General features: G+C 39.9%; 1 protein-coding gene across 1 annotated transcript in view; it reads left to right on the forward strand.

Annotated features, from left to right (window-relative positions):
• LOC308136972 (NT-3 growth factor receptor-like) overlaps window positions 1-15164 on the forward strand; it is a gene marked incomplete at both ends in the record, with an annotated part of 65789 nt that overhangs the window by 11817 nt on the left and 38808 nt on the right. Inside the window, 3 exons of the mRNA XM_080505528.1 lie at window positions 1458-1532; window positions 3121-3192; window positions 14156-14227. Coding sequence (XP_080361654.1) covers window positions 1458-1532; window positions 3121-3192; window positions 14156-14227 — 219 coding nt within the window. The remainder of the gene's footprint in view (window positions 1-1457; window positions 1533-3120; window positions 3193-14155; window positions 14228-15164) is intronic.

Below are 15164 nucleotides of genomic sequence, written 5' to 3' on the forward strand. Positions count from 1 at the left end.
GTTGGTGTCATTAACAGTTCCTTCGTTATCGTGCAGGAAGTCGTCGGGTGTCTGCTCGCAGTGTGAAGAAGCACACATGAGATCACACTGACGGATGCACTTTAAAAAGGCAGAGGCCTCCACCCACCGCATCCAGCAGGAGCGGCGTCCTTGCAAGAAATTCACTTCCAAATGTGTTTGCGTTAATAAAATAATATAGAACTGCATTATTTCTGGGATTCCCCTAGCTTATTACAAACAAGAATTAATGAAGTGTTATTAGTTTACTTCAGGATGGTCGTGTTCAACACGTCCATATCCGCAGAATATTCAAAAAGTTGATTAGTAACTGAGAAAGAAATATCTTTAAATAAATGATACACCTATAGTGGAAAAGCTTAAACTTAGTAGCTTTGAGACATAGATGACTTAAATGCTGGCTCGCCTATTTTTCAAATCATAGTCAAATGTGATGACTCTCAAAATTAAGAGGACTTGGTTTTAAGGCCCCTGGTTGGGAATCACTACTAGAGACCATTAAAGACTTTTTCTACTTGTTTAGAGAAGTTGTATCTGGTAGCAACTGTTACCCTCATGCTTTTGCAGTAAAGATAATTATTATTATTAAAGGGGCATTCTTCATTTAGGGGTTATCACAGTGAATCATCTCCTTCCACACTGCATTCACAAACCTATTCAGTGGGGTTTGTGAATGCAGGAGGATTTTCCCACGAACACGGCCAAACCATCGCAACCTCGTCTGCTTCCTCATCTCACCAAACTGTCCTTTACTCAGTCTTTATTCACTGGTGGCGTGTCACTAACATAACTCATAATGCAATAAATATCAACATTGTCTTCAGCAATCAGAAGCGTCATTTACATAAAAGAACATAAAACACACTTTTAATTGTACAAGCAAGGTCATGAGGCTAATAGTTGTTCAAAGGTCACCTACCAACACAGACAACGCATGCAGTTACCAATAATCATATCGCCCCAGTCTGAATTGGCCCAGCAGAGGGCGCTACACTTATGTTATTTGTATAATCTACACAATGTCATAACCATAATACTCAAAGGATATTAGAAATTTAACAAAATACATTACATTAAACTAACTGATTATCACTAACATGCTGGAATCATAACAAATCAGCATAAAAACAAGACAGTGGAATAATTTAAATAGTAATACATAGTTTAAATCCTCATTGTAACTATTGATCTGTGTTTGTGATAAAGCTGTTCTAGAAAAAAAAAATTAAAAGGCACAGAGAAATATAATTATCTGTCTATTCAGGGATCTTACTGTACAAGAGCCATGTTCAGTTTCTACCAATGACCAATGCAGAAATAATATTTTTACTTGACAAATAATTAAAATTCACACCTGGTCAAATGTGTTGAAATAAAACAATTAGACTACTTTGACAGTGAGAGGAGTCGGTTTTTAATCATGTTGTGCTTCTTTTCAGACACATTGAAAACTGGACGGGTCTTCAGACGTTAAAAAATATGGACATGGAGCTTTACACTGGGCTCCAGAGACTGTAAGTACTTTAGATTCCTATTGTGTGTCTCTTTTGTCCGTACAGTGTTATAATGTTCTCACAGTATAACACAAATTGTTTCCTTGGTGAAGAAAACAAAGAAAGCTAATCCTTGACTAAAAGCATGATGGCCGCGGCTCTCAAACCGCAGCTGCACACCGAGAATCATCCATGATAATATTGTGTCTCGACCTGGAAAAATATGTGTACACTCGTGTGACTTGTTCAGTGATTTTCATCTTTATGATGTGCTTTTTGACTCAAGTGTAACTTATAGTCCATTTTTTGTGTTCATAAAATTCCTTGTTATTATCTTGAGTGCCCGTGTCTATTCCAGTCATTTTCTATTTTCTATTATTATTTTACATTCTCCGTGTTCCACAACTCTTTCATGTACTTCATGCAGATTCGTTTCTGGTGTTTCAGAATGCAGAAGTCTTCATACCGCTTCAACATTTCCTCATTTTACAACCACAATTGTATTTTATTGGGATTTTTCTGTAATTGACCAACACACTGTGAAGTGGCCGTAAAACAATAAATGCTTTTCAGATGTTTTTTAAAACAAAAAAAACTCAAAAGTATTTTGGGCTTTGCTTTGCTGTTATGTTTATTTGTTTTGTGTGTTGTTCTTTAGTTTTGTTGTTGTTGGTTTTTTTTTTTGATCATTTCATTTGTTCCCACATGTCCTAAATAAACTTTTCAATTAATCAAAAATCAAAAGCCCCTCATACTCCAGATTAGCTCGGATCCTCCTAAATAAAATCCAGGTCAACCAAGAGCTTTCAGAAGTCACTTAATAACTCAAACCAGTCTTCCAGAGTTCAATCTCGTCTCTATTGAAAAAAAAAACGCCTCACAGAGCACCATGTAATCCATCGTCTGAAAATAGAACGAGTTTGGCACAACTGCAAACCTGCCAAAAAATGGCCGCCCACCTATATGAGAGCATTAATGAGAGAAGCGGCCCAGAGGCCGGGGTAACTCTAGAGGAGCTGCAGAGATCAGGCTGAACTACATGAATCATAGCAAAAAGAAAGCCATTGTTGAAACAAAGCCATCAGAAATCTTGTTTGCAGTTTGTCACCAGCCACTTTGGAAACGCAGCAAACGTGTGGAGGAAGGAGCTCAGAGGAGACCACAACGGAACCTTTTGAATGAAATGCAAAATGCGTTGTGTGGTTGAAAACTGGCACGTCACCCTGAACACACCACCCCCGCTGCGAAACATGGTGGAGGCAGCATCATGCTGTGGGGATGCTTTTGAAGCCTATAAGTGGCTCTACAAAGTCTTGACTTTCTCATTTGTAACAATATTAGAAAGCCAAGTTTTCCTTCCACTTAACAGTCATGCAAGCATGTTGTATGCATAACCCCCCCCCCCACCAAAAAATAAATAAAAAAAATACATTTGTGGTTGTAATGTGGCAAAAAGTGGAAAAGTTCAAGGGGTATGAATACTTTTGCAAGCCACTTTTGTGGCCAGGGATTAAATCAAAAATCATGTGTCAAAGTGACTTTCTTCTTGTATGTTAAAGTGACGGAGCTAAAGGTTATTGAATGTTTCTTTTGTCTCTCTTTGTCTCAGAACTATAATGAAAAGTAACCTCAAGACCATCCCAACTCGACTTTTCTCCAACAACCCCCAGCTGCACTACATGTAAGTCTCTACACTTGATACAAACGATTTGCCATTGCAAACTGAACAGCGGCAAATCATTTACAATGTGCTCATCAATATGAATTTGGAAGTATATTTCCACGTGGGTTTCTTAGGAAGAATAAACTAAATAAATAAATGTACATTATAAAGATGGGAAAACGCTTATAAACCTCGATCGTATATATTGATCCTGATACTTGGCTTTAGTAGGACAGATGGATTTAGTGTCCAAATCGCTCTCAGAATTTAATATATTCTCCACATGGCCTATCAGCCTGTTGAATTTAATAAAAATTCACGTATAATTTCCATATTATATTTGAAACTGATCATTTCTTCTGGAGTCTGGATCCAGAAAATAATGAAGCCCAGAATTTAATTAAATCACTTCTTCTTTTGCTTAATTTCTCTTATTGAGCCAAGTTTTACTGAAAGTCATCAAGTCTTTGAGATATTTATATTGTGCATGTTGATGTTGTTTCATCAATGCATTTGTAATGTGTCCTCTCCAGCTTGTTAAAAGGCAAACCTTTGAAATCCAACGCAGTTATGAAGGCTTTTAAGATTTTCACATTAGCAGGAGTAAAGAGACCAGTGAGCTATGGCAGGATGTAACGGTGCGACTGGGAGTTACTGATAAATTGAACTGCTGGAAAGTGAAATGATTGGATGTTTGGACGCTGTTCCCAGAGGTCAGGTTGAGTAGAGCGGTGGAGTGAAGACGCAGCACTGTGGGGCTCAGTTCATCCCTCAAAAGTGGATATCAGATACTCAGAGTGACGTTCGTCCTGCCAAAAGCTTATCAACTATAATTTCTCTGCCAGCAATTACCCTCCGCAGTTATTCCCTTTATGCTCAGTGTGATCATATGTTTGATATATTTCACACAGGAGGAATGCTTCACTGTTTGTTGTGCAGGTGTTCAGTGCGTTCATACAAGTAAATGTCATTATATGCCAACAGTTCTTACTTTTAATGGGGCATCACAGGATTAGTTTGTTAAAATGACTTGTAATTCATATCAGTACATTAAAGAGGCAATATGAACTTTAAGAAGAAGAGAAGTTAACTCTGAGCCCCCCAGTCTTAGTCAACACTGTTGTTTCATCTCTGTCCAGCCCACAAAGCAGGGTTCATCCCTTCACCATAACATCCTCCATCTCATCTAACTACTGCAAACAAAGCAGTGAAAACCGACCCGTCTAAACTCAAAGTAACTATGTGAGGTTTAGACACGAGCCAGTGTCAGGAGGAGCTGCAGTCCCCCATTTACACTGGACATGCTGTGATTGTTGAATGGCCTCAGCTCAGGTCAGCAGGCTGATTTAGTTTAGTTTACTTGACAGCTTTTCAAGTGAAAACGTATCGCTTTAAGCATTTTTGTTTCAGAAAAGTTTATGTTTACACAGCAACGTTAACACTTCAACAATTAAAACAATGTAGTTAGATTGCCGGGCCAGGAGTTGGCGCTGTTGGTTGTTTTTGTAATGCAACCACACAAATGTGTGCAGGTGCTCATGTCGTATGAACTATCTTTCTCCTCCTCTTGGTATTTTGGCAGAAGATATTTTGCAGTCTGTCTTACTTTTGTCATTCTCATGAATTTAAAAACATTTCCAACATCATTCATCCTCTCTGCCATACCCGTGGGAGACGTTGCTGACAAACTCGCTGGGCTGTATTGGGCATCTGGAGATATTGGGGTTCTGTCTCCTTGAAATGTACATTTTCAGGTCTTCCCATGATGAGATGACGATTATTGCATTTTAACCATCAACCAATTTAGGTGTTAAAACGTCTTTCTGTCAAAGCAAACAGGCTAATTAAGTGCATCTGGTAATTTCTTTGTACAGATGACAATGAGACACTGTGGTAGAAAGATTGGCAGCACACCATGAAAATTCCAAATTGGTCAAAATCAAAGTCACTGATGCAACAAAAAAGGAGCACTGTGAGGAATATCGGGGGGTTTCTTTCACCAGGACTTATCATTTGATTCTTCATTAAGGAACTCTTCAGGACTGCCTTCTTTTACTATTTTAGCCTCACTTCAATCAGAAACGAAGCATAACAAGTAATGAATGCATGCATTTGTATTTTCTAGATTTGACTATAGTCTTCAGTTGGTTCAAAATGCTAAAGGTAAAAAGGCAGTTTTTTTCATTCCCCAAGATTGTCACTATATTATTTAAATGTAAAGTGTCATGAGTTGACTATGTTGTGATTGGCACTATACTATGTAAATACAACCAGATTGAATGGATATGACAAGGACACGAGCTCTGCTCTCAGCAATGCTGCTTCTTCACAAACATGTCTATCAGTTAACTCTATAGGAAACAGGTTGGAAACAGATGATTTGATTTCCGCGATGGTGCAGAGGCATGACACCACGGGGTGCTCGTCAGGTTGAATCAGGGCTCTTTTACGAGCACACTGTACCGTATCGAACCTGACACCAGATATTGGTACTGGTGTCCGTGCACCCCTAATGAACACCGATCAATATCACAATATTTCAGAATAATTGAGATTGACCCTCCAGGCGAAGGTCATTCAGGTAATCCTAATCCTAATTCAACTGCAGTACAAGCTTGAGGTGTAAAGAGCATTTGCTGTAATGTGGATATTACCTGATATGAGTCTTTTAACCTGGGTCACGGTGTGAAGGTTGGCCCAAATAATGACTACGCCCACTGACAGTCCCTGCATGCATGCTGGGAGTTACACCGTCTTCAGGTTTGTGCTTATGCCCCTCTGCACCATCATACTGGTCGTAGTAACATTTGTCAAGGAGTACATAAGACTCGGTCAAGGTGAGGCGGATTATAAATCTGTATCCAATCTGCTCTTCCAGTGGTGTGTAGAAGCTGTGACGGGTTTCCACTTCACACAGGAAATGATTCAAGCAGCGACTTCCATCAACAAGAGTTTGTTTTTAGATATCAAATCCACAAGATCTATTCTCAAGTGAGACTATATTAGCTTTCACCCATCTGCAAAAACTTGTTCATGGAGCTGCCATTGACGGTGCTGTTTGTGTGTGTGTGTGTGTGTGTGTGTGTGTGTGTGTGTGTGTGTGTGTGTGTACGTGTCATGGTCTTAATGTGTGACACATTGTCGTGTAAACAGGGCTTTATAGTGCAGCATGGCATTCATGGTGTAGCAGCAGTCAATAAAACAGGACCGGGGTGCTCGGTGACAGACGTTTGCTTTAGTCTCCGGAGGGCTAAAAGTGGATTTCTAAAAGCAGGTGAACCAAGACAGAGTGAAAAGACCAAAGTCCAAACTGCGACGCTGCCTATAGTGTAACATCATGTGAGTGAGGAAACAGAAACTTTGGACCAAAGTGTGTATTTGTAGAAGCCGCTGCATGTATTTCCAGATAGTGCTAAAGGTTACGAACTGTCGGGGGAAACACTTCGGTGTTTATACAGGTGAGCACACATCTGATGGCAGAAATCGATAGCCTTTTTCCCTCCTACATCTTGACACTTTGTATCCTTTGCCATGGCAACGGTAGCAGAAAACTGTGGCCAATCAGTGCTACAGCTGGCTCCACACAGACGCAGCCATCTGCTGTTTGTTTCTCTCTCTCTGTGTGTGTGTGTGTGTGTGTGTGTGTGTGGGTCTTTGTCTTTGTGTTGCTAGGAGACCTAGACACGTCTCAAAAATGAAAAAAAGCCTGTGTTCCTTGAATGAAATTGAAATCACACTAATCTTAATGAGATTGATCTTGTGTACACAATTTGTCACCTACTTAGCTTTTTAATTGAATTAATCAAGATGTCATCACAACATTCAAAATGCATGCTTTTAAAGTTCTGATAAGACTGATGAGTAAAGGGAATTGATCAATGAAACAAACTGTTTACCTGGTAGGTTTTTCTTGAATCTGATTGAATTGTTTTCAGATCTGGTTGTACTGTTTACATCAACCCTGAATAAATTGATCAGATTCAAGAATATCATGTGATTAAGACAGAGCATGAATCATCCCATAATGTTGCATTTGTCAAACATGTACCACCTCAGAAAATATTGAGCTGTTCAAGTACTTAAATCTATGATCAACCTGCACTCGCAGTAGGAGGCTTGCCTACTGTTGTCTCCACAATGGTGACGAGTTACTCCTTTAAAATCCACTCTTCACAAAGCAGCATCATAACAACTCATCTTAACAAGGTACAGTATCTAATTCTGTCTCATAAATGAGCTTGAATGTGAGAAAGTACCTGTTTTTTCATTAAAAAATTCGGAATTTCATAACTTAATTATAATGTACTCAATTTCTTTAGTTTACTGACTTCAACTTTATTCTATTTTGAGAATGATATAATTTTATTTGACAATAATTATGATAAAAATAGCAACATTTCCTTCGTGTACAACTGGTTGATGTAACATTACGTAACCTACATATTGCACATGGCGCAAAGCTCCCACAACAGGTGATGTTATGTGACATTAAACCTGGATCGGCTTGTAAACAGAGTTATACCGCCTCCAATCCCTTCCCATTTCAGTCTAATTGAGTAAATCTATACAGCAAAGGCAACCTCCAGAGTATCATGAGTTCCAGTCAAGATTCTCCTGGGACCGTAGTTTTATAATTGAGAGTCACTGTAATAACAATCCCACTTAGACATCTGTTCATACGAACGTCTGTGTACTTGCCATTGTTAATGTATATAGCGTATCGTTCTCTGTGTACATGTCCGTGCGCTTCATTACAGGAACACCCACTCGTGGCCCAACATGCTAACGACATCGCTTTCAGCGTTTCTGCCATTGAGGCTTTCAAAACATTGCCATTTTCACTAATGGTGTCATGTACATGGGGCTCGATTCAATGACGCTCGCAAGTAGGACTCCTTGAATTTTGTGAACACAGGGCGACTGCATGATTTTTATTATCAACTCCCATTTTAAACTTTAGAACCAAATATCCAAAAACGCAACAAAGAACGTTGTTCCAAAGAAAAACCTTTACCTCATTGATCGAATGTGAAGAAAAAGCAACCACTTGTATCACATGGGGAGACAAGTTGCATTATTTATCTGCTCAGGTTCTTTAACTACAACACGGTTGTGCCGTTGCAGGGATGTGGATTTCTCTACGACGTCATCATTCTTGTCGGCAATAGGAGCAGGCACAACAGCAGCGTCCCGCGGGTCACTGGTAGCCTGGATCTTTATTTTCATGATTAAAACATGCGACAGTGCCGGCGGCTCCAATGCCTCGCTCGGTGGTTTAAGCGACTCTGTCAGGACCCCTCATCGCCTCCATGAATATTTCAGTGTTGTCAGACAGTTCCAGGGTTGTGCTTTTACGCCGCGACGCTGCAAGTCGGTGATGTTTTGGCTTATCGGCGATGATGTATTTCCAAAGAAAACTCAAATGCTTTCCCATAAACACATGTTTCCATGCTGATATTGAGTAGCGATACAAGTACTTTATTATAGTAATAGCGTCTGCGTCGACGCTACACACGCCTCCAACAGCCCTACAGTCTGCAGAACGTGCTCTTTTGTGTACCTCTATGCATCCCTAGTATCTGTTTTGGCCGACAAGATTTTCCTTCACTGAAAAAAACCCATTCATTTCAAAAAGTTTCAAGGAAACTGTTGCACTTAAGACATCAGCTGCATGCAGCTCCATGGCCGCTACAGAGATGAACAGCAGGAGCAGAACTTCAGTTTATAATCCATATTTGTTTTGTTTTTTTTCCAATTCCAAACAGGGAAAGAAAGAAAACAACATGAAGTCATTTTGAAGCGGTAGTACAGAACGCAGCTCCTATTTATGTCAGGGTCCACAGCTTCACTGCAGGATAATCATTTATATGGAATGAGTAAACTCTTTGCTCTCTCTTTTCTCTCATTGTCCTGAGTGGAATAGTGATGAGGGCCATGATCTTAGTAGCTACGAATAATAAGCACTGTTACATCAGCAAAGAGGAGAAGACGGGCTTTGATTGCCAATTGAGGTCAAATGTAAGGAACATGTGACCACACCAGAGAGACTCTCACAGAATACAGGTTCATTTCACAGCAGCAGTCACGGCTCCTTTCCACTGTTTTAAGGTTACTTTATAAATCTGAACTTCACAATGTTTGCTCATCTAGAATTGCTTGGTTCTTTGCCCAGCATCTTGTCACTGTATTCCAGATTCAACATTTTATAGGAACAGTTAATGTATGAATTCAGTCCAAATAGATGTACTTCCTAATTGCCTAATTGTGGGTGAATGGTGCCATATCAATACATTTGCAGAATCAGAATGTCAGTTTATATGGAAACCCTGAAAACAATGTCATTTTCATGTTTGACTGCAAGCGGGTGCTGTCGATTGCTGTTGTAAAAAAAACCCCCCAAAAAACCCCCACTCAATTTCAGTCTTTTACTTTTGTCATTGTCATTAATATTGAAGATGTCTAAAGACATCGCTCGTGCTCTCTCGCGTGCCTGTGGGAAACGTTGTGGGAACGATGCCATGTAATACTCACCAGGTTGTATCAGGGAGCTTTTACTAGAGGAAACACTCCGTACAGTATGGGACCCAATATGGACACGTATCAGTGCTGCAGGATTTTAACCCAGATCGTCTACGTATATTTTGTAGCCAACACAACTCTTTGTCATTATGTGTCCCTTGTAACTTTAAATGAATGTAGACTCAAACTCTTAGAGGTCATTTAGCATTTCAGCTATTCTCATTTCCCCACTGGGACAATACGACTCTCAAATGAAAGCCGCAAATGTGTTTTCTGTGACGTTGGTTCTGTTCCGGCGTCAGACTGGGAGACGTCTGGCTTAGATCACCCTGTGCTGTGACGGAGCTGCACAGTCGAAAGTTTCGTCAGTGAGACTCAGATTTGTGGACTTGTGCATGAGCAGAAGCTGTATTTACCACAGCGGTGGTGCTTATGTGTGGTAGCAGTACTTTCGCTGTCGAGACGGAAACCAATCATTTCCAAAAAAGTGTTATTTTCACCCGTTTGTACGATGACGGAGCCCGGGCATTGTAAAAAAGTACCACCTCATGAGCCTTTTGAAAAAGTTGCATCTTCAGCAGCTCCGAGCAGCGTTGTCTTGTAAACGGGGCCTAAAAGCTGGTTCACCTTGTTTCTTGTGACTCTGGGAACACTTAGTGAAACTTGTCCTGAAGACCTCAGGGTTAGGGTTAGGGTTAGGGTTAGGGTTACCTCAGGTTTCATATTCGAGAAGTAAATGATTTTGTAGTACGATAGTTGTACGATTTTGAAGTCAGTCCTCTGAAACACAAGCTGCAGCATTATGGATGAGACCTGTAAACACATCAAAACAATCATCCAGTCTGCTGAAAATGCATTTCTTTAACTCTTGTTGGTCAGTTCTTGCAATCTATTCCAATAGCTTTAGATTTATTTTGATAATACATAGCAGTTAGTTTACGCTCAGCAGCATCCTCTTTAATACTCTTCATTTAACCTTCTGTTAAATTGAAATGGACGCTGAATGTTTTCTGTTTCAGTGCTTTAAGAGCAGCTTCAACAGACAGCAGTGAATGTAGGCACAGAGATATTGTAATTATTTTTTCTTGGCAGAATGAATCAAAGCCCCATGCTGCACGCTTGAGCGCTCAATCCATTATCCTTATAGCAGATGACCTATTCTGTTTACTGATTAACTTTCCTAAAGCAACTTAGTTAAAATCAAACATGCTGCTTGAAGCGTAGAAATAAAATAATGAGCCCACGCTGATATCGAAGTGAGTCTCCCTTTGGTTAGATCATGGATTTCATGACGTGAAGTGTGTCAAGTTCCAATTGTGATAACTGGGGCTGCATGATATATCACTAATATGTTGCTAGGACAATACCAACATGTCGACTCTACATATCAGAATAAACTGAACTACCTCAGATAAATTATGTTTAATGCAGTATGCATTAAAAATGGCAGAATTTTAAAGTGCGATCAATCACATTTAAATTCTACGAATGGTGTGGTTACCGAGTTGAAAAAATTAATTTGCAGTGACCTTTGTCATTTCAGCTAATCTCAGGGCACGGCTACTTTATTATTTTATCATTTATTATAAAATCACACCATTATTTATATACTGACAACATTATTGCACATTACATGGTCACATCATGCAGCCCTGGTAGCAATGATTTTACTGAGTCCGGATTACTTTCTTCTTCTTTCTGTACTATAAGGAACTATTCCTTTGGCAAATCATGGAGATATTTATTCCAGTGTGATTACTCTTTGTTACATCTCTCATAGTTCGGGATGCACAGATACTGTGAACCAGCTCCGCACAGCTTCTACATTGATGCTACTCACACCTCCAACAGCCTTGAAGGCTCCAGAATGCGACTGTGTCGACAATATAAGCCAGTGCGTAGCATCTATCTACACACTGCGCTATGTGGACTGTAGACTGTAGACCAAACGACGAGCTCGTCGTGTGCGCCACACGCTGCAGTTATGCATAGAGCATGGCCACATGCTACATCACACTTTAGCACGTAACATGGTGTTGTACAAACTATCTTTTGCCTCCTCTCAAAATTTTGGGAGATCACAATTTGCAGTCTGTCTTACACTTGTCATTCTCATTAATATAATACTAAAGAATCTCAGTGGAACCTGCTCATGCTCTCTTGCGTACCTGTGGGTGACTGAGTCGCTGGTGCATGACGTCACATAGCACTCACCAGGTTGTACCAGGGATCTTCTGGACCCAATATCCGATTCTGGTATCGGTATCGGTCATCCCTAGTCGTAATATATATTTCCAAAGAAATCACTCTTTATAAAAATGCTCAAGAGGCCTGAAGTAGAGCTGCCACTGCTCCACATTGACATGAGCCAGGTGAGGTGCTGCAGCATCTGGATGCCCACTGTTCGCCTCTCATTCAAGACCTGGGAAGATGCCATTGGTTTGACCCTTGACCATGTTGGAGAGATTTGATCTTCTTCCCTATTTTGCCTTTGAGCTGCTTGGCCTCCCTCCAGAAAAGCTGGAAGAAGTTGTGAAGGACAGAAGTGTCTGGACTTCTTTGCTCTCCACTTTGCCAGTATCATCCCATTTGGGTTAAGCATGGTGTTGATGGATGCTATTTCATTTACGTGGCCTTAGCAGTGTAACTCCCACACGTGGTGAACCTCTGAAGATGATGATCAGTGTTGAAATCAAGCCAAAATGTTTCACATATATTGAAAATGATCTTTTCTGTGATTGAAATGACTGTCAATGCATTACCAATGACGACAGTAAGGTTGTAACGTAGGGTCAGGATGTACTGGAACTGATTTCTACGGATACTGTGAGAAAAGCAGGGGACATCCTGAACAGGTCGCCAGTCTGTCACAGTGCAAACACAGGAAGACACACAATCACACACACATTCACACCTGTGAGCAGTTTGGAGATTTCACTTAACCTTCCAGTCACATGGACTCTTGGGAAACTGTTGTACACTGAGAAAACATGCAATCATGGGAATATATAAACAACATATTTGTTTGAAAGAGGTAGAGTGTGGCGAGAGGTGAGTTGAATGAGGCTCAGGGATCAGGCCTTTATTTTGTTCCAGCAAGGTTACAGCTGACATTAAAACTGCCACTATTACTTGTATACATGAATGAAATGGCAGTTTGCATGTCGAAGCTCTTGAAGTTGTACCTTCCCGTACCGATCTAATGATTTCTACCAATGGTGGCTCTCAAAAAGACTCGCAAGCTAAGCAAGAGCTGCTCTTTTGTTGCTAGAACAATATGGAGATCCAGAACCTTCAGCCTTATGACAAAACTGAAAATCTTTAACAGTAACATTAAAACTGTCAAGATCTGGAGGGTGACCAAAAACATCACAGATAGTGTCCTGCCTAGTTTTATGGTTTGTTTTTGCACTTTTACTGGTGGAAGCTACTGTTTTCCATTGACTTCGTTTAGAACAGGGAGCATGCTGTGCTAACGTTCGATAATAGTACTTGAATCGCAGTCAGTTGATGCAGTCAAACATCGATGTCATTCTTCCTGTCTTAAGTGAGAATCTTAGAAGTCCAGAAAAACATATGGAATGTGAAGTACAATTTTTATTATTGTTTTTCTGTTGATGTCATGATGATGCCATTTTGAAATGTTTTTCACATGAAAGTAATCCCTTGTGAGAGCCTAATTATCAATGAGTATAATCAATACCAAATCTATCATGTTTTAAAGATGGTAAAACTGTATTTTCTTCTGTTTTATTATCTCAATGTCCATATCAATCAAAACAGGGCGAGAAGATATGTTTCTAAACAGAGTACACAGTATTATCTACACTACACGTAGCCCAGTGTGTAGATGGATGCTACACACTGGGCTGTGTGTACTGATGGCTGTAAGACTGTTGTCAATGCAGATGCTTTGCCGGGATGGTCCGTGGCAAAATTTAGCCTTTGTGTATCATTTGGGTATGGAGGCTGAATTAAGCTTCGTGATATTTAATAACGACTCATATCATTACTCAGTATCGGCAATCAGCTAAACATTAGTACTCATACTTGTACTCATCCTTTAAAAAAGTGGTATAGGTGCATCCGTAGTTTTAAGGGAAATCATTTGTAGCATTTCAGATTTTCGTATATTTCATGTTTCAAACTGGTTTTAATCAGTTAACACTATCAAGGAAAAGCTTGTATTCACAGACACCTCTGCACTTGGAATGCTTTCTTTTTCCATGGGACATACTCAAGATCTCTTCTTTGTTGACTCACTGTTAGAGCTGCTGAAAAAAAAAAGTTTTAAAAGATGAGCAAACGGATTAAAATGAGAGTAATAAGACTTGTCTGCTGCAGAAGATGACATCAGTACCAACTATGATAAAAACATGTAATGTGATTACAGGGAGTGTTGTGATGTCCTCCCTGTGTTTAATGACTTTTAACTCTCTTCATCTACCATTCTTTCTTTCAGAAACTTGTCCAAGAACCCTATGCTTGCCACACTTTCCTGGCGGATCTTTGAGCATCTGCAGCTTACAGAATTGTAAGTTGAAATTTCTCCTGCTTTACATCCCTGCGGCCAGTACAACCATTGCATGACATCTGGATACAGACAAATGCTTCAAACATCAGCCAACAACAACAAAAAAAGAATATTGCAGCACTATAAACATTAATAATGGTGAGTGCACGGACATTGATATGGACAGACGACCAAGTTGGATTGTTATTACGGTGACTCTCAACTCTGCCGGCCTCAGTCACACAGCGAAGACGTGGGTTCGTTTTCACTGATGTTTTAATGCTCCGTCAAGCAAACCAGACTCCAAACACCAAAACACCATAGAACTAATACAAAACAAACACAAAATATGACAAGCAATGAGCAATCAGTTGTCAGAAACATTACATAAATGCATAAACAAAGGAAAAACTTAAAACGTACCACTTTGGCCTGCTTATGACTAAGGCTCGGATTTGATTCTTCTTCTTTTTCTCCTCTGACAGTCTCCTTGAATATCCTCTCGAATGTCCTCTCGAGTCCCGAATGCCACTTTCATTCATCGGTAACCCGGAAATATAAATACAATGACAAGTGGCCACGCCCACATTACACCAAACCCAAAATATCCAGCGGATTCAAAATACTTTTGTTAACAAAACAAAGTAATGTCATTTGCAATAACATACAAGGAATAAGAAATGTGTAAAAGGAAAAATAAATTAATACTTCAAACTTAAACATACTGCAACACTGCCATCTATTGGCATGAACAAAGGTTATGCGACATGACGTCCTTCACACTCAACTATAAAACTACCAAGTCCCAGCAGAACATGGACTGGGAGTCATGACGCTGTTACAGTATTGTTTTTATTGTCTATCTACTCATGTATGTGCAGAAGAACTATTTACTTGGGCGGCGATGGGCATGCACAGTAGCAGCAGTTTCAAAAACGTGTGTTTCCATTGGCTCCGA

The sequence above is a fragment of the Blennius ocellaris genome (assembly GCF_963422515.1).
Source record: "Blennius ocellaris genome assembly, chromosome: 11".
NCBI lineage: Eukaryota > Metazoa > Chordata > Actinopteri > Blenniiformes > Blenniidae > Blennius > Blennius ocellaris.